The 25,519-nt window shown below is 48.1% G+C and overlaps 1 protein-coding gene across 1 annotated transcript in view; it reads left to right on the forward strand.

Annotated features, from left to right (window-relative positions):
• Nucleotides 1-24,849, forward strand: part of erc2 (ELKS/RAB6-interacting/CAST family member 2) — a 39,155-nt gene extending 14,306 nt beyond the window's left edge. The window contains exons 4-18 of the mRNA XM_056300784.1: nucleotides 1,522-1,677; nucleotides 2,867-3,034; nucleotides 3,318-3,485; nucleotides 5,754-5,891; nucleotides 7,117-7,257; nucleotides 7,573-7,713; nucleotides 10,549-10,751; nucleotides 12,569-12,691; nucleotides 17,298-17,421; nucleotides 17,519-17,679; nucleotides 21,191-21,338; nucleotides 22,409-22,485; nucleotides 22,945-23,008; nucleotides 24,632-24,704; nucleotides 24,816-24,849. Of these exons, the coding sequence (XP_056156759.1) occupies nucleotides 1,522-1,677; nucleotides 2,867-3,034; nucleotides 3,318-3,485; nucleotides 5,754-5,891; nucleotides 7,117-7,257; nucleotides 7,573-7,713; nucleotides 10,549-10,751; nucleotides 12,569-12,691; nucleotides 17,298-17,421; nucleotides 17,519-17,679; nucleotides 21,191-21,338; nucleotides 22,409-22,485; nucleotides 22,945-23,008; nucleotides 24,632-24,658 (1,839 nt within the window). The 3' untranslated portion in view covers nucleotides 24,659-24,704; nucleotides 24,816-24,849. The remainder of the gene's footprint in view (nucleotides 1-1,521; nucleotides 1,678-2,866; nucleotides 3,035-3,317; nucleotides 3,486-5,753; nucleotides 5,892-7,116; nucleotides 7,258-7,572; nucleotides 7,714-10,548; nucleotides 10,752-12,568; nucleotides 12,692-17,297; nucleotides 17,422-17,518; nucleotides 17,680-21,190; nucleotides 21,339-22,408; nucleotides 22,486-22,944; nucleotides 23,009-24,631; nucleotides 24,705-24,815) is intronic.
• The last annotated feature ends 670 nt before the right edge of the window (nucleotides 24,850-25,519 follow it).

Consider the following 25,519-nt stretch of genomic DNA (forward strand, 5'->3'; position numbering starts at 1 on the left):
GTATAATAGTATGCATTATAGATGTATTGTTGATGTATATGTATTATTGATAGAACATAGATAGGACAGCCATGTACAAACCCAGCCTAGAACCCATTAGTCTAGTTGCAGAGCCCTGACATCACTTCCTCAAAATAAATCATGACATCATCGCTGAGCCGACACAGCCGCTCACACTGGGCTGGATTGGCGCCGAGCAGAGCCCAGCATCTCTCGGCAGAATCATGTGATCGACGGGTTTTGGGGTGCTGTGGATTTGCATACAGAGCGAGGCGAGGCTTGCCTCCTCTGTTACGGAGGAACTCCCCGCATCTCCCCCTTTTTTTCCTGTTGCTCCGCTGCCTGTGTTGATGCTTGATAGGAGCATGAGTAATCCTCCCTTGCTACCCCCCCAGCCTCCTCCTCTCCCCTCCCTCACTCACCAGAGACAGCTCAGAGCACACAGCCTGCCTGCTGCTACCATGGAAACAGGTGTGGTTGTTTATGACAGTGAGAGGCCAGTATGCAGATAGAAAGAGAGCGAGAGAGAGAGAAAGAGAGATGGATGGATGGATGGATGGATGGATGAACAGCAGGATTCACTGACCGGGTCAGGGTGCCAGTGAGGACATTTGGATGGAATAAAAAAGCCCTCTTGTCCTGTTAAGGTACAGTTTTGTTTTTTTTCGTCATGTCTCTGCAGCTATGTTCTCTCAGCAGTGTTGGTTATTTCGTAACGGGTCACGTGGCGATTGAGATGAGATCTATTAACTAGTGAAGAGCATGTGCATATGCAGTGTTCAGGCATACATCCAAGGTGGTCATTCGGTGCTCACTGGCTTGAGGAAGGGTAGGTATCTGACCGGTGTTCTTCCGTAGTCAGTTACCACTGACCTGCAAGGGGGCCGGTCACAAGTTCAAGGAAAGAAGGGAAGGAGGGAAAGCGAGACGGCGAAGGTGAGAGACAAAAAGAGAGAGAGAGCGAGGAACAAGGTTCTCGCTCCATGCTCTGCAGGAGAGGGAGATGGACCATGGCTAATCTTAAAGACGTTGTATTATTTATTTAAAAAGCCGCGAAGCTAAAACTGCACTCACAGTTGCAGTCCAGAGACCACAGGCTTCTGCATTGATCTGCAAGCAGCTACAGCGAAGACTGACTTACTTTTTCCCAGTCGCTTCCTCCGCATGTTTTTTCTGTGGCTGGGTTGATCTCTCCATGCTGGATGTGTGCTCAGTATTTCCCTATGGTGATTAATCCACTGAACTGCTGCAAGGGGACGAGAGGAGGAAGCCTCCGATTTCACCCACAGATCCCGATACCGCAGTTGCTACTCTTGCAACTCTTTCTTGTTCTTTCTCCCTCTCTCTTTCTGCCTTTCTCTCTCCTTTCCCGCCTCCCCCCCTCCCTTTTTTGTGCTTTCAACCACTCTCTCTCCTAATCCCCATTTCTTGCTATGCCCGTATTTTGCAGTATGCAATGTCGGAAAATGCCAACCTCGATTTTGAGATGTGACCCCTCTCTGCATGTGTGTGTGTGTGCAGGATACCAAGATTGCCTCTCTGGAGCGCAATATTCGGGATCTGGAGGACGAGATCCAGATGCTGAAGGCAAACGGATTATTGAACACAGAGGACCGCGAGGAGGAGATCAAACAGATGGAGGTCTACAAAAACCACTCTAAGTTCATGAAAACCAAGGTACACCACATAGAGACATACCCTCACCGTGCTGTCACTTCCCAAAAAGCTGACCGACGCATGCCTGTTTGTTTGTTTTCTGAGTAATGCTCAACAGAGTGAAGTAAACCAAACAACTTTCATGATAAATGCCTCCTATGGCCTTCATGTCAGTTTCATTATCCAGCTGTCATTCAACTGATTTGTTGCAAATGATTGCCAACGTGTGCAAAAACCGACAGCGTATCTTTTGAGTGAGTTGCTAATTACTTCTGCAGATAGTTGCACGTCTGCAAAATAACAGCACGTCCTTAGCTTTACGTTTAACTGACCCCACCCGGTCAGGATTTCAGTGTGAGTAGAATTGAATGGATTAGAACTTTATTTGTCATTGTACAAGTACAACGGAATTTGACAGTGCAGTTCTTATCCGTGAAGATAAGGACTGCGCTGTCTTGATCTTCCTCTCCCTCAGAGAGGAAGATCAATGTGGTCAGTGTTACTTACCGCCAGCTCGTACTACTACTATGATTACTTCACGTTTCGCCGCCGTGGTCGTCATGTGACCCGGTGAAGCCAGACAGCCGAGCCTCCCAGCATCCGAGCCTGTAGTCTGTGATCACGTCAAGGTGCCGCGCTCCTTCCTCTCCTCCCTCTCCTGCTCTCATGGGGGGCACTCAACCCCCTCAAGAGCTTTGACTCTTGTGTTGACAGGCGCCTTTGCCTCAGTACGGTCAACGAGGGACAGACCGGCCGCAGTTTTGTTATTCTATTTTTAGAGCCCCATTCATCAATCATAGAGTGAGTGATGGATAATGGATGAAGAGTGCAGGGGAGTCGGTCCCAAATGCATTTTTAATGAGAGAAAAGCCTGGTGATTAAAAAAAACAAAAACAGCTTTGCAGAGTAAAATGTAGTTTTGCTCAGAGGCTTCGACGTCAGTGGACATTTTTTTAAGAAACTATATTGCACAGCAGAGGTTGATATCTACGTACAGTAACACAACTCAGACGGTACAAATTTCTGTCTCTCTTCCTCTGTCCGTTCGATCGTCGGCATTTCTCTCTGTACCTCTCTTTTTCTCTATGCCTCGCCCCTCTCCGCCTCTACCTCTCACTCTTTCCTCACACACACACAATGCAGCAACGCCTTTATGCTCGAACCTTTCCCACGACATACGGTTATGTAACGGGTTGTTCCCTGTCTGCAGATCGATCAGCTGAAGCAGGAGCTGTCAAAGAAGGAGTCCGAGCTGCTGGCCCTGCAGACCAAACTGGAGACCCTCAACAACCAGAACTCAGACTGTAAACAACACATCGAGGTGCTCAAAGAGTCTCTTACTGCCAAGGAGCAACGTGCTGCCATTCTGCAAACAGAGGTAACGGAGGACACGTTTATCAAGAGCCTAGTAATGCACAGCAGAGGTTTCCAGAACATCTCCATCCATTTCAACAAAACCAAGGAAAACGGGCTTCCACCCTGGACCTGAGGCAAAAAGCATCATGCAATATTAGTATGAGAATAAATTATTTATTTTGGTGACCCGTACTGGGTGACCAGTACTTGAAGAAACGCTACTGCGCAGTATTCAACTCACCCTCCAAAATGTCTCCTCAACGGTCGGTCCTGTGTCTAACGGTTGGCTGTGTGTTGTGACGTAGGTGGACGCTTTGCGTCTGCGTCTGGAGGAGAAAGAGTCCTTCCTGAATAAGAAGACCAAGCAGCTGCAGGACCTGACGGAGGAGAAGGGCACGCTAGCTGGGGAAATCAGGGACATGAAGGACATGCTGGAGGTGAAGGAGAGGAAGATCAATGTTCTGCAGAAGAAGGTAAGGCTCAGAGCCGACATCTGCCACGTTAACAGAGGTGGAGATGATGCGTTGTTACTGGGTTGATACATGATGGATGGAAGATGGATGGATGGGTAACAGGCGGGCAGATGGATGGACAGATAGATTGGTAGATGCAGAGGTTGTTAGATGCACCAGTGCACAGATTAATTGATGGAGGATGGAATGGGATACTGACACTGGATAAAGAGACTGGAAATGAATAAAAAAAATCCAAAATCTACATCCTTGCATCGTGGTCTTGTGCTACTAAACCCTCCCTCAAAGTTTTTTTTTAAATTTTGTCTGAGTGGAATCAGCAGGTGTAATTGAAGGGGAAACTACGCAAGCTTTTTAAACTTAAAGCCGTGGTTTTAGTGGTCTGTACTGTGTATAAGCCAGTTTGGCTTTGATTGCCCTGATGTGTATATTGGGGCACAGAGCGTACTTGATTTGGAGAGTAATTAGGGGAGGGACCAATCATAGATCATGCATCCCCCTCCCTTTTTTCTCCCCAATTGTACCTGACCAATCACCCCACTTCCTGAGCCGTCCTGGTCGCTGCCCCACCCCCTCTACCGATCCGGGGGGGGGGGGGGGGCTGCAGACTACCACACGCCTCCTCCAATACACGTGGAGTCGCCAGCCGCTTCTTTTCACCTGACAGTGATGAGTTTCACTAGGGGGGCGTAGCGTGTGGGAGGATCCCCCCCCCCCAGTTCTCCCTCCCTCTCTTCAAACAGAAGCCCTGACCGGCCAGAGGAGGCGCTAGTGCAGCGACCAGGACACATACCCACATCCGGCTTCCCAACCGCAGACGCGGTCAATTGTGTCTGTAGGGACGCCCCACCAAGCCGGAGGCAGCACAGGGATTCGAACCGGTGATCCCCGTGTTGGTAGGCAACAGAATGCTATGCTACCCGGACGCCTGTGAAATACTTTTTAATCCTTTGGGGAAAGTCCTTTTTCTACTTGACCTGCATCCTACTACGAAGGTCAGCAACCCAACAGTGCCCAGCACACTACATCTCCAGAGCAGATGTAGAATGTGATATTCCCCATTATTCATATGTAATGTTGGATTATATTTCAGTCTTGCACCCAGTTGTGTTGTTGAAGTTTGGGTTTTTTTTCCTGCTTACTGTCGGCCACCATGGTGCCCTTCTGAGATGGTGTGAAACGAAGGGCAATAGTTAGTGGGAGCCAATAAAATGGCTGTACAGTTGATTTGTCAGGTTGCAGGGCCCTCGACTGCACCGGTCAATATCTGAGAATACAAAGCAGGGTGGTAAGTCTTTCCATTAAGGGGTGAGAGAGCCTCTGTTGCTCTGGGGGGGAGTGGACAGAAAAGGAAGAAGATATTTCTGCCTCGCCAACTCTAGTATGCACTATAAATACACACTGAGTCTCTCTCTCTCTCTCTCTCTCTCTCTCTCTCTCTCTCTCTCTCTCTCTCTCTCTCTCTCTCTCTCTCTCTCTCTCTCTCTCTCTCTCTCTCTCGCTCTCACACACACGTACACAAACCCTGACCCCTGACCCCATTCCCCTGCTTTCTCATCTCTGCTGTTTTGCTCCTACTCTCCCTTGTGTAATAGCTCTTTCCACTTTTTTCCTTTTATCCTCTGTTTCTGAATTTCAAAATCCAGTTTTTCCTTCCTACCACGTGCTGATTTCAGACACACTGTACACATGAATGTAGTGGACTATTCCTCCCTGGTAAAGTGGAAGTTTGTGTTTCTCTCTACATCTTGTAGTGCTCTTAGTGTACCTCTCTCACCAACCACACTTTGTTGCGCTTACTTTCAAAAATGGTTACCTCCGGCTTGGTCGGGTGCTCCGGTCGCTGCACTAGCGCCTCCTCTGGTCGGTCGGGGCGCCTGTTCCGGGGAAAGGGGGAACTGGGGGGAATAGCGTGATCCTCCCACGTGCTACGTCCCCCTGGTGAAACTCCTCACTGTCAGGTGAAAAGAAGCAGCTGGAGACTCCTCACGTATCAGAGGAGGCATGTGGTAGTCTGCAGCCCTCTGCGGATCGGCAGAGGGGGTGGAGCAGAGACCAGGACACGGCTTGGAAGAGTGGGGTAATTGGCTGGGTACAACTGGGGAGAAAAAGGGAGGGGAAAATCCAAAAAAAAAAAATTATGTAGTATATATGTTATTGTTATCAGAACAAACAGGCTTTCTGTGTCTCAATGTGTGTCCCTATGCTGTCTTTACTGTCTGTGTCTCTCTCACTCTTGTCTCCTCCTTGTGACTCTCCCCGTGCCAGATTGAGAATCTGCAGGAGCAGCTGCGAGACAAGGACAAGCAACTGGGGAACTTGAAGGACAGAGTCAAATCCCTGCAGACTGACTCCAGCAACACAGACACTGCCTTGGCCACCCTGGAGGAGGCGCTGTCTGAGAAGGTACGGTGTAGAGCCCTGCGCGGGGCTGTTTTCTTAATCCCACTCCCGCCGGTTGTTTTTCCTGTACAAGTAGTCCCCGGGTTACGAACACCCGATTACGAACGCCCGTACCGTACGAACCGTATAGCCTATTATTTTCAAAAATCGAGTTACAGACACACATTTAGCAGTTACATTTAGTATTATTACTGCATTATTATATTTATGATGTTTTAGGTAAAATATATACTCAGACGAACATTTGGCTAACTGACACTAGATGTGAACTGTACGTAACTGTTCCGACTTACATACAAATTCAGTTTACGTACAGACTCAGAAATGGAACTGGTTTGTAATCCGGGGGACTGCCTGTAGATTTCGCCCTCTGAGGCTATTGCTAGAGGGATCTTCTTCTTCTCCTTTCGGCTTATTCCCTGTTTCTCAGGGATCACCACAGCTGATTTTACAGTTTCCATTGGTACCCTATGAGGGCGGGGGGGGGGTAGTGTGATCCTCCCACACACTACGTCTCCCAGCAGCTGGCGATTCCACATGTATCGAAGGAGACACATGGTAGACTGCAACCCTCCCCGGATCGGCAGAGGGGGCGGGGCAGTGACTGGGACAGCTCGGAAGAGTGGGGTAATTGGCCCGGAACAATTGGGGAGAAAAAGGGCCAGATTTTTGCCCCTTGTAGATCAGTACTTCTGCACATTTGTCCCAACTAACAATGTCCAGTTCGTTTCCATCTTTGTCAGGAACAACTGGGACATTTTTCCAAATCTCCGCCTTGCCTTGCTTTGCTTTTGTATTGGAATGCTCTACTTCCATCTTCTTTTCAACGTCATTTGTTGACTCCATCCTTCCACTTTGCGCTAGCTAGATCCTGGGACCCCGCGGTTTATTTTTTTACCGCCCGCTCCTGCCCCACGGGACCGCCCGCTCCCGCTCCCGTGAGATTTGCGTGCCACAGGACCCGATCCCAACACAGTCCTCTAGTGCCGTGCTCCAGCGCCCAGCAGACCTCTGTGCTGTGGATGGGATGGCTGTTTGTGTGCCCCCCGTTGGAAGTGTGAACACCTGCCGTACGGCTCAGCAAGTGTTGTTATGGGCTATTTGGTAGCGTGGTTTTTTTTCCCACTGAAATGACAATGAATCATGGTTTTATATACCAGCTATTACTGTTGTGTGTCACCAACTACAAACACACACACACACGTCTATTTTTCCTTCTGTCTCTCAGGAGAGGATAATAGAGCGTCTGAAGGACCAGAGAGAGAGGGAGGACAGAGAGCGGCTGGAAGAAGTGGAGTCATATAAGAAGGAGAACAAGGACCTCAAGGAGAAGGTCAACACCCTGCAGTTGGAATTAACAGAGAAAGAGGTCAGGAAATGTGTACGTGCGTGCATGTGTGTGTGTGCGTGTGTGTATGTGTGTGTGCGTGTGTGGTTGTCTGCATGACTGCATATCGTATATGTGCACATAAATCCACGTGCACTTTCCGTTTGCCTGTCGGCTTTTTATGCAACTGTACAGTGTGCACATTAAGTACAGCGGAGCCTCTTTCATCCGGTAGCCTTTATTGTGCTGCTCCTTCTTTTACCGTGACCCACTTAGACCTGCTGAGACTGTACCGGCCCATTGTAGCGGCCCGCCTCGGCCCCACGCTCACTGTCAACACTGTCTTTTCTCCTGCAGTCCAGTCTTATTGATCTGAAGGAGCATGCGTCATCCTTGGCTTCCTCGGGGCTCAAGAAGGATTCAAAGCTCAAGTCCCTGGAGATCGCTATTGAGCAGAAAAAAGAGGAGTGTAGTAAGTTGGAGACACAGTTGCAGAAGGTAGGTGTGCACCTCACGGTGTAGCACTGCAACATATCCATCATCTCACTCACACCCATAGCATTGTTTAGTCTCAAGGTTTGATTTTGGTGTGCGACAGAAAGTTCTGGAGGCCGAAGCGCCTTTCAATCTCAAAACCCCATGGCTCATCACGGAAGTTGAAGGCTAAGTAAAATAAAAATTTGAAAGATTAGTGACTGATGTTCTGAAATAATGTAGTGATGCTAAATATGTACAGGAGCACATATAACCTACATGTTGTTGAGTTTGAGTGGGTTGTTCACTCATGGCTTTATTATGGAAGCTGCTAAAATGTGCCCCTGGAGGAAAACAGTGAAGCTTTCTCCACTTATAACAGGTAGGACTAATAACCCCTGACATACTCAGTGCCTTTAACCAGGTATAGAGGGGTGTCCCAGTAGCGTGGCGGTCTATTCCGTTGCCTACCAACACGGGGATCGCCAGTTTGAATCCCTGTATTACCTCCGGCTTGGTCGGGCGTCCCTACAGACACAATTGGCCGTGTCGGCGGGTGAGAGGCTGGACGTGGGTATGTGTCCCGGTCACAGCACTAGCGTCTCCTCTGGTCGGTCGAGGCGCCTGTTCAGGGGGGAACGGGGAACGGGGGAATAGCGTGATCCTCCCACGCGCTACGGCTCCCTGGTGAAACCCCTCGCTGTTAGGTGAAAAGAAGCGGCTGGCGACTCCACATGTATCGGAGGAGGCATGTGGTAGTCTGCAGCCCTCCCCAGCTCGGCAGAGGGGGCGGAGCAGTGACCGGGACGACTCGGAAGAGTGGGGTGGTTGGCAAAGTACAATTGGGGAGAAAAAAAAGGGGGGGGCAGGTATAGAGAAATGGTGCACCAGCACTATCAAAAATTCAGATCTTTTAGTCAGCATATGTGCAACTTGAAAAATCAGTCTCCTTTTTTTTTTTTCTTAAAAAGAAGAAAGTTTATTGTTTGTTATAAGTATCGTGGTCATCCTAAGTAAGCCAAAAAAGTGAACCTGACTACCACTAAGGATGGCTGATTAGGATAACGGTCACCATCTTTCCTTACCTACTATCATTTCCGTTAAAGCCGGCGGTACTAGTTTGGCCGGAGCACATGGTCGGTTACATGCCCTCATCTGTCTCCTGCTACCCTAAGATCTAAAATGATGTCCTCTCTTCTGACCCTCTGCAGTGTCTCTCTGTTGTGTCCTTCCTCAACATGCCCACATGTGTGCCCCGTAACGGGGCTGTACTGTTGCTCTGTCCAACATGTATTTGTAACATGTCTCTTCTACCATGATCCTGTTTCTGTTCTCTCCGGCTAAAGCTAAATGCTAACAATACTCTCCTGGGTCTCCCCCCCCCCCCCTCCTTCCCTCGTCTCTCCCGTGAACAACCCCCACTTTGCAATGTAGCAAGCTGAGCAGCTATTCAGTCAGATGAACAATCCTGTAAGTCCCTCACTGGAGATCTCCGAGGCACATATTGAAAGCATGAGGACACTGATAAAACACGGGGCCGCCACACCAGATCTACTTCAGCTTTCCCTCCTGACCGTCTCTCTAAATGCATGTTGACTTTTTCGCACTGAGTGGATATCGCTTGAGCTTTGTGCGGCACACACAACTTTACGGGATTGACTTGACAACACAAAGACGTTCAGATGTAAAGTTAGTGTCACGCGATTGCTTTTTTGAAATGGGCCCAATTTTTTTTAGGTTGAGCCCAACATATATGTGGTCTATCTATGTAGTGTCATTTTAGTAATATGGGTTTTTTTTTTATCTAAAAGTGTCTCTATTTTATCCGTCAGCGCTGAGTTATTGATAACAGGGTATCCAACATTAGATGGGTAAACACCTGTTGAGCTTTACTAGCCTCCATTTGAGCAAAATCGTAGCGTCACTTCCTCATGCTTGAAATATGAGACTTATCGGTGGCCTGTGGATCGACCTGGAACCTGTTGCTTCTAATTCTCCGTTCTTGGACTGGCCATTGCAAAGATTGTGCGGCTTTGTTGGGTTTGCATGACGTGGCGTACCTTGTTTGCATGTCTTACTGTCACTGTTGCTTATGCCTCACTGTCGTCTCATTGTGATAGAGGACCACCAGGACCTGCAGGTTGTCGATCGTTGTGGTGTGTTGGTAGATGCTTCTCATTGGCGCTGTACAGCTGTTGCCCTTGTGCAGCCCGTGTTAATATGTGTGGTTGTATATCCCCTCTAAGGGTGATATGTACCACTGGTCCTCCTGTACAGGCAGTGAATTGCAAATTTGTTGTCATGACGATTCAATCAGCCCCGAGGGATTAGACAGGGATGCTATGGTTAGTTAGTATTGGTGGCTGATAGAACACAATATGAATGTAACAATTTACTGCCACTCACACTGTGTAAAGAATATACTGGAAGATTTATTTTCCTAAATAACCTGAGTAAAAAAAAAAAAAAAAAAAAAGCTACACACCCACAGAGACACACAGAATTAGACAGACACACAACCCTGCAGACTGCAAACCTGCCAAGTGGGCTAAGTGACCGGTAGTCTCATAGGGCAATTAAATGGAGCTAAATAATAGCTTCATTAAAGCTAATGAGTCGGCAGCAATAATGATGCCCTCGTCCACAATACTTTACACTGCTTCATTCATCCAGAGAGAGACAGAGAGGATGGTATAGCCAATAAAAGACACTGGCTGACTGGAATTTATGTGTCCCTTTCTTGGGCCGTAAACACGTGTTTGCTGAGCTGGACATGTACCATAGCTCTGATCTGACTCTGTGTGTGTGTGTGTGTGTGTGTGTGTGTGTGTGTGGTGTGTGTGTCATGTGTCATAGCAGAAAGCCCACGAGGTAGAGCAGCAGTCTGGCTCGAGGGGAAACCCAGAGCACACAGACCGGGTCAAGTTGCTGGAGAAGGAGGTGGCGTACTACAAGGAGGAGTCAAACAAAGCACAGGCAGAGGTGGAAAGACTCCTTGACATCCTGAGAGAGGTGGAGACGGAAAAGAATGACAAGGACAAGAAGATCGCCGAGTTGGAGAGGTAGCTACCAAACAATATCCACACCGGGCAATTTGATTCTGAACTGACGGCTAATTTTTTTTTTAATGTATCTGTTTCCTGTCTGATCTGTCATTTTGTTGTGTTGTTGTAATCACCCATAAACAGCTAAAACTGTTTGTCCTCTTTTACAATATGCCCTACTGGTAAAATTATTGCTGTCATTATTTAAAATCTCACGGGAGAGTATATATGCTAATGGGATTGTGACGCTACGGCTGATTAGAGTTAATTTCTCATCCTGGAGCTTCGAAGGTCAAAGTTCAAAGTGCATTTGACGGTTGCACTATGCTGTGTTGAGAATGTCCTGTACTGTGTGCTTCGTATACAGGCCTGTGCTCCTCTGCAGCTGTCTGGAAGTCTGCTTCCCTGAGCCTTTGTGTAATTTGCGCTGTAATCTGTTTTTTATCCTCATCGGGAGTCTGTCAGCTAACTGGGCCGAACCGGAGCCGTCCACTCCTTTTGTGTAGTGAGCTCGCCTCCTGCCCCGAGACCGGAGACAACCGAATCTGCATTTCCAGAAATACCAGACAGAGTCATTATGTAAATGCTGTGTTACTGTTTCAGATTAAATCACTCTGAAACGGTGTGTCAGATGTAGATTTACAGGGCGTCCAGGTGGCGTGGCACTCTATTCGGTTGCCTACCAACACGGGGATCCTTGGTTCGAATCCCCGTGTTGCCTCTGGCTTGGTCAGGCATTTCTACAGACACAATTGGCCGTGTCTGCGGGTGGGAAGCCGGATGTGGGTGTGTGTCCTGGTCGCTGCACTAGCGCCTCCTCCGGTTGGTCGGGGCGCCTGTTCGGTGGGGAGGGGACCTGAGGAGGAATAGCATGACCCTCCCATGCGCTACGTCCCCCTGGTGAAGCTCCTCACTGTCAGGTGGAAAGAAGTGGCTGGCGAGTCCACATGTATCAGAGGAGACATGTGGTAGTCTGCTGCCCTCCCCGGATCGGCAGAGGGGGTGGCGCAGTGACTGGAACGGCTCGTAAGAGTGGGGTAATTGGCCGGGTACAATTGGGGAGATTTACAGGGAAAGGGCATACTAAACATAACTATATTACTTCAGATGGTGTTGGATTATGAACTGGGTTAATAGAGTAGATGAATAAAAATCTGATCTGCGAATTTCTTCATATTTCCGGCCTGTCCTACAGTGCAGTACATTTTCCAAACCCTTATAACTCCCAAAGTGACTCTGAAGTATCGGTGTTTGGAATCCTGAAACCAATAGTTATCATATGATTTTAATTATAATGATTATTGGTGTCCATCGGGGCACAGCTATCTTTATTCGCCTGACAGCTGTCGTTAAAGGTGGCCGTCCAATGGATGAGACTAAAGTACTAATTTGTTAGCCTACATCACATCCACAGATTAGATCTCTCCAGCAGGGAGTGCTAGCTTGTGAGAGAGTCCCCGTCCCGCCATGCAGATGATCCTGTCCCAGGAAGCGTGCCTCTTCCCTCTCAGTGACTCAGTAACTCTTCGTTTTAGCGTCATGCTAGACTATCAGTAGTGTTTGATTAACTCTTGTCCTCCTATGCTGTCTTTACCCACTTTTCTCTGTCCTGTCCCCTCTTCTTTCTTCGTTTTCCATGCCCACCCTGTCCCTCTCATCCTGTCTCTGCCATCTTTCCTGATAACTATTGCCTCTCAACCTCCTCCTCTCTTTTTTCCGCATTTCGTCCAACCCTCATCTTTATCCACTTTCCTCTCCGTCTCCCTCACTACCCTCTCAACCGGCGCCTTCCCTCCCTACTTCCACTCTTACCTTGTTGTGCCCCTCGACACCAGCCCCCCCCTCCCTGCCCCTCGCCCCGCCCCTCGTCCCGGTGGCAGAGCCCCCCCTGACCCGCTCCCCTCTGTGTCAGCTGCCCCCCAGCAGATAGGGGGCATGGTGTGGGATTTCCTGGGAAAGTGAGTGCTCTGCCCTGGCACTTCAGCTCGGCTGCGTGGTTTAAGCCTGTGACAGCAGCCGCTGCGGCCGCTTCTGCTTTCACCCGTGTGCCTGGGTCCGCCTGCCTGCTGTCCAAAGGGATTCACAGATCTTTATATCAGACCGATGGACTCTGCTCTTGTGTTTCGTTACTTTGCCCATCCACGTGATGCAAAGATCCCTGGATCCGTGCAGCCTCCGTGCAGAAAACCTGCATTAATTTCTGCCGCATGTGCACGTGTAGTGGCTGCATGCGCTTTCGCTATGGCTGGGTTTGGTGCATGTGTGTGTGTTTGTGGATGTGCACGTGTGTGTGCTGCATGCGAGTTTATGTTTGCAAATTGCACGCACCTATCTCATCTAGGCTCTCTAGTCACCTATCTCTGCACCAATGGGGAAAGAGGGAATGACGTTATCAAGGAATTGGACGTAGCAAACGTCATTACAAGTCATTAAAGAAGGGCGGCATGCAGAGTGCGATCAGTTGAGCTGCCATGACGTGTCACCGTTCAGGGTTCTGGTTTTGCATAAAGCGTGCAAACCAGTAAACAAAGCATCAGCTCACAAAGTGTTGTAATATATGTCCAGGTTGGCATATATTCTGTGGTGTCCCCTGTGAGAGTCTTCTGATTGTTGTGTACACCTTGTGATTTGTGTCACGGTGCTGTAATTTACAATGTAGTAAATCACACCAAGGCCACTGAGCAATCTGATTTTAATTCACTCTCATAGTCAAATTCTGCCATTTACATGAAGTGGGGTTGAATCACTTCAGCTGTTTAAAATGTTCGAGAGTATTTTTTCCCATCCCCTTATCCTCCATACTTAACTGCATGGTGCAGTATTAGCCGACAAATTGAATAACTTGGTGTGGTTTTCACAAACTGCTCTTGTTTCTTTCAAATACCTTCAAGTGTACCGGGGAATGATGTTCACATATATTTTCACATGTATCTTTTTGGTCCACACACACACACACACACACTTGTTGTGTCTCTCGTGGTGTTTACTGTTTGTAGTACTGCTTACGGTAGTAGTTGTGTGTCAGGTCCTCGCATACCACCAATACTGCTGGTTTTCAGTCCTGCCTGTAAGCTCGTGAACCTGTTGCTCCAACCAAAGCACCTCCACAGAGAAACCAGGTAGCTCTCATACAAGCCTCCGTGGCGCTGCTGAGCACAGGAAGTGCAGAATGACAACGAAGAGTAACCCCCAAAACGGCCATTTACACCAGGAAATATTCGTTTATTAGCATCCGCTTAATAAATAAGTGACATCATTCATTCTTGAGAATCACCGCTCTATTCTGAGACAGTCACCCCCCCCCCCTTAATCTTCGTAAGATAAACACCGTTTTTGTGTGTCCCCTAATTTATAATCACGAGTTTAAGAGCATGGTCAAATAGCATCATATAACATATTTATTGCCCCGCGCGCCCAAAAAGGCACACGGCTTTTCTAGGAAGTGCCTTTATTAATTCAGCCTGACATGGAGCGGTGGTAAATGTAAAAGCAGTTACGTACATCAGTGCAAGAGTCCATTACCTCGGCTGTGCGGTAATACTTTGTAGTGCTGAGCCCGGCTGTGTATTTTAATATTCGTGGGCATTACAACCGGTCAGCATCAGTATGCTGTGATGCCATCGCTGGCACACTTGAAACTGTGTTCACGCGAGGCAGTCGTGGGACTGGCTGACAAAGGAACCAGGACTGGATACTAGTTAATATGGCTTCTCGTGATCACTGAACTGAAACCCGTGTGGGGGTTTTCTATTTCTTTGTGGCAAACAGTTTCAGCATTTAAGCTAGGGGGTGCGCAATATATCTGTCCGCTTATCGGCGTAACAGTTATTGCTTAAAAATGTGTTATTGGTGGGTGTCCGGGTGGCACGGCGGTCTATTCTGTTGCCTACCAACACGGGGATCGGCGGTTCGAATCCCCGTGTTACTTCCGGCTTGGTCGGGCGTCCCTACAGGACACAATTGGCCGTGTCTGCGGGTGGAAAGCCGGATGTGGGTATGTGTCCTGGTCACTATCACTACACTAGCGCCTCCTCCAGCTGGCCGAGATGCCTGTTCGGGGGGGGGGACTTGGGGGAATAGTGTGATCCTCCCACGTGCTACGTCCCCCTGGCGAAACTCCCCACTGTCAGGCGAAAAGAAGCGGATGGCGACTCCGCATGTATCGGAGGAGACGTGGTAGTCTGCAGCCCTCCCTGGATCGGCTCAGAAGAGTAGGGTAATTGGCCGGGTACAATTGGGGAGAAAAAGTGAGGAACCACCCCCCCCCCCCCCAAAAAAATGTATCGTTACTGACTGGCGGCCTTTCCAGGGTGTCTTCCCACCTGCTGCCCAGGGAATGCTGGGATAGGCCCCAGCATTCCCAGTTTGGATAATGGATGGATGGATGGATGTTGCACCGATTAAGATGACACATTATGTATGTGCTGATGGTGACAACAACCATGGATGGAACGTCTGGTCACGCAACGACCTACAAAGACATGTATAGGCCCTTTTGATATCAACAAAAATAATTGTCACTTGAGGCGATAGTGTGATAGTCAGAATTTTTCCTGGGAGACTTTAAGGAGTGACCTGTTTGGACAACACATTTTTTTTACATTTTGTTTTTACATTTAAGTTGAAGTTATTTTTGCCTATCTCCTCCGGTGAATGCGGGCATTTGGAAACAGTGAAGTGTTTAGTGATGAATCAGGAAAGGTAGTCATAACACAAGTGTTTTTTAGACATCCAAGCGTCACATCCACATTATAATGATAGGTCAACTCCACTAGGGGAAACTCAGACACATGGTGGTGTTGCAGTGAAATGAAAAATATTGGTATCGGTATCGGCCAAAATGACAGCGTTCTACATTTTTAATGTTAGCCCGATAGACTCCCAGTCATTCTGAGTGAATCTGCACATCTGCATCAAGTGAGAAAGGCCATATTAGGGGATCACTGTAAACCAACTGGCTAGCTCCCTGAGAAATTGTGTTCCAGCCTCCAGTCAGGGAGGATTTCGACCGGGAATGGCAGGTGAAGGTAACGCGCTCCTCGGCATAACAGAAAACCAGTACTACTGGTGTTATCTGAGGACCTGGTTGAGAACCACTGGCTCACAGTTTGTAGGGAGGTTTTGTGCTTTGAGCTGAGTCCTTCTCCCGCTGTAAGCACGCTCCCCCCCCCCTCCTGATTCCAGCCGCCCATCTGCTTGCCTCTCCCCCTTCTTCACCCCCTCACCTCCTCTCACCCCCAGCTCCATCTACCACCACCTGTTAGCCCAGTCACATCACCCAACTGTCCTCAACTCTCGTCCAGTGAACTTTTACCAGCATCCACACCCCTGCTCTCCCTCCTAACGCCCTGGTCCACCCTGCCCTGCCCTACCCTGCTCTGCCTCACCCTAACTCAAACACCTAGCTTGTCCTAGCAGATACAAAGGGAAATGATCAGCCTAGTGGTCTGCATGAATAGAGCTGCTGTGCTTCAGGGTCGACATGCGCTCAGTGAGTGAGGTGCTGTAGTAGGTAGGGGTTTTGGGACTGAACCCCTTTGGTCCAGAAGGGTGTTCATTTCAGTCAGGTCTCCTCTGTCGTACCTCCCCATGCTTTCATGACTGACTCTCAGTAGCCCACTCAGTCAAACCTTGCCGTCCAAACCACTGATGGCTCCCCCCTTTTGCTCTAGCGCTCCAACCTTATCCTTTGCCCTTGTCTTTTTTTTTCTTTTGCCCGGCTGATCCCCCCCCCCCCCCCCCCTCGTCGTCTGACTTGCATGTCTGGCACTCTCGGCCTTGGCAGCAGATGCGCATTTGCTCCCTCTTTCTGAGGATGAGGTGCATCCTGCAGTAGCGGTGTCAGGCTGCAAAGCACAAAGCAGCGGCTGTCATGGGAACTCGCCCAGTGTTGTATGCCAAACCAACGTTTCTCTTTGATTTTCTCTGTCGATGTTCAGTCATGTCACAGTTCTAATGTCAGTGTTTTTTGTTTGTTTTTTGTTTTATTCTGTCTCTTCTTGTTCCTGTATCCACTGCTGCTTCCTATCGTCCTGTCGCCCCCTCCCCTCCTCCTCCCCTCCTGTCCTCCTTCTCCATCTCCTCCTCTACCCCATTCTCCGCCTGCAGTCTAGCTCCCAGGTAAGTAGCATCCCTCTTGGTATGACTCTTCCTCTTCCCTCCTCTTCCTCCTCCACTCTGCCTCCACCCCCTCACCTGACAAGTGCAGCCACCTCCATGCTAGCTCTGGTGATTGAACCTGTGAGTCATTTCCAGCGGTCTCCTTCAACGCATTAACAACAAAACCAAACGATTCACGCCTGACTCATTGCGTTCTGTCTCTGTCCCATTGACCTAACAATTGGTGTGGTTTTCGAAAACTCCTTGACTCATGTGCAGTTCACCTAACATGTTGCCCCCATTGTGCTGTGCCTGTTCTACTTGTTCATATTTTTTCATCTATTGTCACAAATGACTCAATTTTTTTTATGTGTTTCTCAATGGACAGACATTAACTTTTTAGAACTCAGGTTTGAAGTGAGAATTGGATTGGTGAAAAAAAAACATTTTTTTATGGATTTACAGACAAGGAGGCAAAGACCAGATGAAGAAGGGTTCAAATATCAAACTGGGAGCCCAAGGGGAAAAGAAGGTCATGGGACAGGACCCTCGTAAAGATAGCACCACCGACGGTGTCCACCATTTAAAGGTTTGTCCATATTACTTGGTGAAATACAGTTTTGTCATCAGAGTGCTTAACAAATCCTCTGTGTGTGTGTGTGTGTGTCTACGTTTCTGTTTGTCAGTTGGAGGAGCTGATGAACACCTTGGAGAGGACCAGGCAAGAGCTAGATGCCACCAAGCAGCGGCTGTCCTCCACACAGCAGTCACTGCAGGAGAGGGACAGCCATCTGACCAACATGAGACAAGAGCGCAGGAAGCAGCTGGAAGAAATCCTGGAGATGAAGTTAGTACCAACCTGCCATTTAACACCCGCTGCCAAACAAAGTGCTAGTAACTCAATTTTGGCATCAGTGAAAGAGGCTGACACTTTATGCCTTAAAGCTCTTTAGTAAATGGTCAAAATATACTGAGTTGATCTGTTGTGGTGTATGTATCCCTTAGCCTCCATTCATACGTGGCTTTAAAATGCATCTCACAAAAGGACAGCTAAAAAGACAGGCGTGAACTCATCCAAGAATGAAATTCAGATCACCAATGTCATATACAGACACCCCACCCCCGTAGCCAGCTATGAGGCTACCGAGGTCTGGACCTCAGTAATTTTTTTCCCTCTCAGGCTGACGTTTTGCAATATGTGTGTGTGAATGAACATGATTTTATTTTGTGAATGAAAGGGTTTTGACATCGTTATAAATCTCCCTGCCAATGCAGCTATTAGGCTAATTTTAACATAGCTAGGCAGAACAGTAAACAAATCTGAGCAAATTCTCTGTAGGTTCTATGGTCCTCTGTAGGCTCTATGGTCCTCTGTAGGCCCTATGGTCCTCTGCAGGCGCTATAGTCCTCTGTAGGCCCTATGGTCCTCTGCAGGCGCTATAGTCCTCTGTAGGCCCTATGGTCCTCTGTAGGCTCTATGGTCATCTGTAGGCTCTGTGGTCCTCTGTAGGCTCTATGGTCATCTGTAGGCCCTATGGTCCTCTGTAGACGCTATGGTCCTCTCTATGGTCCTCTGTAAGCTCTATGGTCCTCTGTAGACCCTATGGTCCTCTGTAGGCCATATGGTCCTCTGTAGGCTCTATGGTCCTCTGTAGGCGCTATGGTCGTCTGTAGGCCCTATGGTCCTCTGTAAGCTCTATGGTCCTCTGTAGGCCCTATGGTCCTCTGTAGGCCCTATGGTCCTCTGTAGGCCCTATGGTTGTATCGCTCCACTGAGTAAGACTTACTTAAGCCAATCAGGACTTATTCCTCGGTGATAAGTGACCGTGTTTCTGTCACATCAGATAGTCGAGGCGTTAAGAACAATTAGAGCCTACCAGCAGTAAGGAACGTTATAGTGTCTACTAACGAGTGTCCTCTTTTGTGAAAAACAAAATATGGTTACCTTAGATAAATTCATTCATTCATTCATTCGTTCATCTTCAGCCGCTTCTCCAAGGTAGGGTTGTGGTGGCAGTAAGCTAAGTAGGGCACTCCAGACGTCCCTCTCCCCAGCAACGCCCTCCAGCTGCTCCTGGGGGATCCCAAGGCGTTCCCAGGCCAGATTGGACATGTAGTCCCTCCAGTGAGTTCTGGGTCTACCCCAGGGTTTCCTCCCAGTTGGCCATGCCTGGCAAACCTCCAAAGGAAGGCGCTCAGGAGGCATCCTAATCAGATGCCCGAACCGCCTCAACTGGCTCCTTTCGACACGAAGGAGCAGCGGCTCTACTCCAAGCTCCCTCCGGATGTCCGAACTCCTCACCCTATCTCTAAGGCTGAGCCCAGACACCCGACGGAGGAAACTCATTTCACCCGCTCACATCCATGACCTCACCCTTTCGGTCACTACCCAAAGCTCATGACCATAGGTGAGGGTTAGAACGAAGATTGACTGGTAAATTGAGAGCTTTGAGTCAAGATAAATATTAACATTAAATATTTAATGTTTATATTTACCTAGGGTGACCAAATATGGTTACTCTAGGTAAACATTAACGTTACGTATATACCATGGTCACATATCTGTGGGACCGGTCTGTTCAGTACCGGTGGCACAGCAGCTACCTAACCCAGTACGAGCTCTTCCACACATCTGAGCTCTCACATATTTCCCAACTATTCACTTAAAATGTGCTACACCTTTGTCTACACTTAGGCTAACAGTCTAATTAATCAGAACACTTGCCTCAAGTTATGTGTGTGACGAAAATAATAATGATGTAGATGAATAATCACAGGCAGTCAGATGATGTTGTAGTTACTTATTTCATTTACTTTGATTATTTTAGAAAATAGTTAAGATACATTTTTTTCCCCAGAATATTTTCAACTATTTGTCCTAAAAGTCGATTTGCTGTGCGAAGGTTACATTGTGATTCACATGCATTAAAAATTCACCAGAATGCAGGAAATTATGTATCTGAAACTCAAATGTTCCTGGGGAAAAAAAGTAAAGAAAAGCACAAATGTACAGCTGTAAAATAAACCCACTCTAATGCTTCTTGACCTCAGCTGAAATGTTGGTTTCGGCCCTGTATACAGAGGCGGTCAGAGATCCATGTGACCACATTGGTAATGTAGTTGGACTACGTATGGATTTCCTAAAGCTTAGGACCAATTTTTCCTGTGTGCAACTGTGCCTACCACTACAACAGTATAAATACACAATTAATGTCGGTGTGGTCCTGTGCACCAGTTAGTTCGACATACCATCAGCAACCAGTCTATGACAGAGCACTTGCCCGGCAACAAAAAAATATATTTTCAATGTTTTTGAGAGTAAAGTATGCATTGTGAAATTAGTGCTGATATATTTGAGAAATAAGGGAAATTTTGAGTAAAAATGTTCAAAAACTAGATTTTCAGTAAAGAGTAACTGGCCAATAACCGCAGTGACAGCAGCGCGGCTTTCACACAGGTAATTTAAAAAAAATTATATCTATCTATCTATCTATCTATCTATCTATCTATCTATCTATCTATCTATCTATCTATCTATCTATCTATCTATCTATCTATCTATCTATCTATCTATCTATCTATCTATCTATCTGTCTATCTATCTATCTATACACTCATGGCAGTGTTACATTTAATGTTGATTTTTTTTTTGCTGCTTCTCAGTTATGCTAAAAAAAAAAATCTTTCCAACCCGGTGCATCCACAATTTCTCCATGTGAGAAATTTTCCAAGACTCAGGCTTTAGCCAATCTGTAATCCTAAACGGAATAAGCGTGTAACTAAAATGAATGAATGAATTGATTAATACATCCACTCAAAACTCACAAGTCACAATCACAGACTGTACCACATTTATAAACGCAATACAAAACAGGAAAGTTGCCTGTCATGGCATGTCAGTTATGTCATGCTATAACCTAAAAATCACCTTCCCATCACTGACCTAACTGGTCATTCAACTGGTAAATGGCAAGACTGTGTAGGTGTATTAAGTGATTTCATTGTTATTATCATTTCCATACCTTCTTCATTCTGATTTACACAAACCCATACATTCACTTTTTTATGCAATCATCAAGTCCAGAGAGCGTAGCGGACCTTAGCTCAAGTCAAGCTGACTGAAGGACCGGGGGACTATGTGCTCCATTCAAATATGGGCTTAACGGACAAGAGTGCATTGAGTGAGTCCGAGTATAGAAGTGATGTACATTATTTGCAAACCCCGACCATGACTGGCCACTGGAGGTGCATGATAACAGGTGTGAAGAGACTCCATCTCAGATGAAATCTGCATATGTCTGGACACATTTTGTACATGATTGTTACTGACCTCTGGATGTTGCTTTATTCTCCTCCAGACAACAAGCTCTGCTGGCAGCCATCAGTGAAAAGGATGCTAACATTGCCCTGCTGGAACTGTCAGCCTCCAATAAGAAGAAGACCCAAGAGGAGGTTCTGGCCCTCAAGAGGGAGAAGGACAGACTGATGCACCAGCTAAAGCAGCAGGTTGGTACTGTTAATAGTAATCCATCCATCCATTATTCAAGCCACTTATCCCAGTTGGGGTCGCGGGATGCTGGAGCCTATCCCAGCAGTCTTTGGGCGGCAGGCAGGGAGACACTCTGGACAGGCCGCCAGTCCAATCGCATACATCGCAAGGTAATCGCATACCTGATTAGACTTAACTTTCTTCCCTGGTCTGAGTACAGGCTTCACTATGAAACAATGCCCTTGGAGCCGGTAGAAACACGATGTGTTGCTGAAGTGCACACTTTGTTAACATGTAAACCAGATCCTACCGTTGAAAAATGATCTCCTTACTAACTGTGTCAGGTATTGGGATATATATGTATATATACAAGGCTCAGCATTTTCAGTTTTTACCAATTTTCACCGAAAAATACCCAGATTTTTTAAAAGGAGCAGATCAGTTTAAACTGATTTTCACCTGGATTTTATGTTTCCACAGATCCAAAATTTGTTCCTGTTTGTGGCGAAATTCAGCATGCTGGATGGCTTTGAAAAATAAAAACCGAAAACGCTGAGCCTTATATATATATAGTATATATCATGGGCGGCACGGTGGCCCAGTGGTTAGCGCCAACAGCAAGAAGGTCCTGGGTTCAAACCCCAGGGTTGTGTCCAACCTTGGGGGTTGTCTCTCGTCGTCCTCTGTGTGGAGTTTGCATGTTCTCCCTGTGTCTGCGTGGGTTTCCTCCGGGTGCTCCGGTTTTCTCCCACAGTCCAAAGACTTGTAGGTCAGGTGAATCGGCCGTACTAAATTGTCCCTAGGTGTGAATGTGTGGGCCCTGTGATGGCCTGGCGGCCTGTCCAGGGTGTCTCCCCGCTTGCCGCCCAGTGATGGCTGGGATAGGCTCTAGCATCCCGCGACCCGAATTCGGGTAAACGGCTTGGATAATGGATGGATGGCTAGTACGTATCCCAATAGATGATGCAGTAAGTAAGTAGATGAATATAAAGATATTTACTTGAGGTGAACATTGATCTTTACTGGCAGTGAATGAGACTGTGTTGCCGGTGCAGTTGTGATGACCACTTTGTCTCTTACTCAACAGACACAGAGCAGAATGAAACTGATCGCTGACAACTATGAAGAAGAGCACTACCATCCACATGGTCCTCACCACACCCAGCCTCAACCCCCCCACCCTCAGCCTCAGCCCCAGCCCCAGTACCCCCACCCTGCCCACGCCCAGCAGCCGCCGTACCCCCATGCCCCACACGCACAGCATCCTCAACCCCTTCCCCAGCACCCACAGCACCCTCAGCAGTCCCAACCACAGTATCCTCACCCACAGCAACACCCCCAGCAGCACCCTCAACCTCCTCCCCAGCACCAACAGCACCCCCGCCCTCCACAGGCCCAACACCCCCACACCCAGCACCCCCAGCATCCCCAGCACCCCCAACATTCCCAGCATCCCCAGCACCCACATGGGCCTCCCCCACAGCAGCATGTCCACCCCCAGCACCCTCATGGCCCCCTTCAGCAAGGACCACACCCCCAACATCCGCACCCACAGCACCCTCAGCACCCCCACCACCCCCAGCATGCACCCTCACACTCCCAACACCCACGCCACCCACCCCCCCACCATCGTGGCGGGCCGGCCCGTGGGCCCCCCCATGCTAGTCACCGCCCCTCCCCCGACCAGGTAAGATGTCTTCCTCACTTTCTTGGTTATCATTCACATTGTTACAGCTGCAACCCTGAAGATTTACATGTAAGCAAAGGTCTGTTTTGAGGCTCTCTGTCGCTGTCTGTCGTGTTTAGGGTAACTACGTAATCAGCAAACATCCAAATCACAAACACTTTTATACCTTCTTATTGTAATAGTTTACGTTGGCTAGGAATTTGCCTGAAAATGTCCTCTGGGGCAGGGAGTCGGTGGATAAGTAGATTATAACAGTGCTGATCCAGCCGCAGGATAAATTCTGAAAGTAGATGACTAGCCCTTCCACGCTTACGGGGGAATTTCAAGTTGCTGTTTCCTTGGATTAACTAGAATAACAGTGCAGCTTTAGTTAATTAACTCTGCATACGACACAATTGACAACAGGACCCAGTTGCCAGTGATATAAAAATAAGTAATGTTCCGTTGCCTACCAACACGGGGATCGCTGGTTCGAATCCCCGTGTTACCTCCAGCTTGGTCGGGCGTCCCTACAGACACAATTGGCTGTGTCTGCGGATGGGAAGCCGGATGTGGGTATGTGTCCTGGTCGCTGCACTAGCGCCTCCTCTGGTTGGTCGGGGCACCTGTTCAGGAGGGAGGGGGAACTGGGGGGAATAGCGTGATCCTAACACGCGCTACGTCCCCCTGGTGGAAACTCCTCACTGTCAGGTGAAAAGAAGCGGCTGGCGACTCCACATGTATCGGAGGAGGCATGTAGTAGTCTGCAGCCCTCCCCGACTCGGCAGAGGGGGTGGAGCAGTGACCGGGACACCTCGGAAGAGTGGGGTAATTGGCCAAGTACAACTGGGGAGAAAAGGGGGGGGTAATGATTTGTGTAGCTGTTTGGGAGAAGTACTGTATCTCCAGGTCTGCAGGAAAAGGTCTGGAAAAAGTCTGGAAGTCAAAAACTGAAAATGGGCGAAATTACAGAACATCATCTGGCATGCAGCGTTTCACATCTTCATGACAGCACCCACAACCAAAAGGCGGGTGGTGACAAGTGTGATGAGGGAGCTACATTGTTGCTGCTAACGAGCGGACATATCAGATGTAGTCTGTAGAAGACCTTTATACCGCAGCATCGACAGCAGAACTCAAATGAGCAGATGATCTGGCTGGGCCAGCCATCGTTTGGTTAAAGAATCACAGTGTCCGTTGTTTCCTTTTTGTTTTTACACAGCGGCAGCGAGTCAGTCTCTTCTTTTTAGACCATCGAAATCGGAAACGTCTGGTTTTGCCGCATGTCCTACTTACATCAGCTGCAGCTCAAATAGCAATAACCTTTTGTCAAAATCAGCCATTGGATAGAGGCGTAGTAATGCTGCACTCCCACCACGTGACCACAGAACTGAATTTAACTAAACCGCAGTTTACTCAAGATCTCTGTGCCAAGTTATGCCAAACAGAACACACAATAAACGGCTTTTACATTTCATCTCTTAACACTTAACCGACACTTGCCTTGTTTACCTTTTGCTTGTTTTGATCTGCAACTTTTCTTACTATTTGAGTGATGTTTTTTGGACCTTGACTAACTACTGTCACTGTTTTCTCTACTTGGTGCTGTTCCCTGCTGTTGGCACGTAAAATTACCGACCACAGGACGACGAGGAGGGCATTTGGGCATAATCCTTGCTGTGACAACCAAAGCTGTAATGACGTTTTGAGGAGTAAGGTATTTCACAGAATTTACCACTCTGCAGTACTTCTTTAGCGCTCTGTCTGTGCTATAGCTGTATCTTTTACTCCTCTTTTGTCGTTCCTTCCTTGTTTTTCACACTCGTAGATGATGCAGTCAACATCGGAGGAGCACAGCCATGCCATGATGTTGAAACACATTGCCTACCTGACCAAACCTTTATTAACACCACCTAATCAATATTCGACAACGGGGCCTTTTGTTTTTAATCGAGAGGAGGAATGGGGGACATAGGTGAGCAGGCCACGCAAGACTGACAGCTGAGCAGGTAATTCCCTGGATGTTGCCGTGGCACGGCATATTCAGAGACGCGGAGGCTTTTATATCAGGCGGTGAAACGACTTTCCAAAATGGTGGCCTATTTGTTGCTCTACTCTAGGTGGATTGGGACCTCCCTCTCATATGAGTGCCCTCCTGGAGGAACCGGACACAGAAGTTGGATGTGAAGAGATGGATGTTGTGATGAATGATTGGAGAGACTGATATACTAGCTGCCTGATCACAGCCCTGCATCTCTTTACCCCAGAGGTCTCACTGGTCAACTCACCTGTCCGTCACCGGCTTCATCTACCTGCCTCCGCCCCCTCAGGCCAGCACCCCCAACTCGGCCTCCCTAGCAGAGATCTGAACACACCATCGACAACCCTGCTAGACTTGTGTGTATGTGCTCAACCAACCCACTTTCGATTGGCTCAAGATCACGGTCCTGTGTGTGTGTTGCCGGCTGTTTTCATTTGCCTGAATGACTCCTGGCTCTGGTTGGCTTCCCTGCCTGACTCTGTCGTGGGTAT

This window comes from Lampris incognitus, chromosome 2 (genome assembly GCF_029633865.1).
Source record: "Lampris incognitus isolate fLamInc1 chromosome 2, fLamInc1.hap2, whole genome shotgun sequence".
Taxonomy (NCBI): Eukaryota; Metazoa; Chordata; class Actinopteri; order Lampriformes; family Lampridae; genus Lampris; species Lampris incognitus.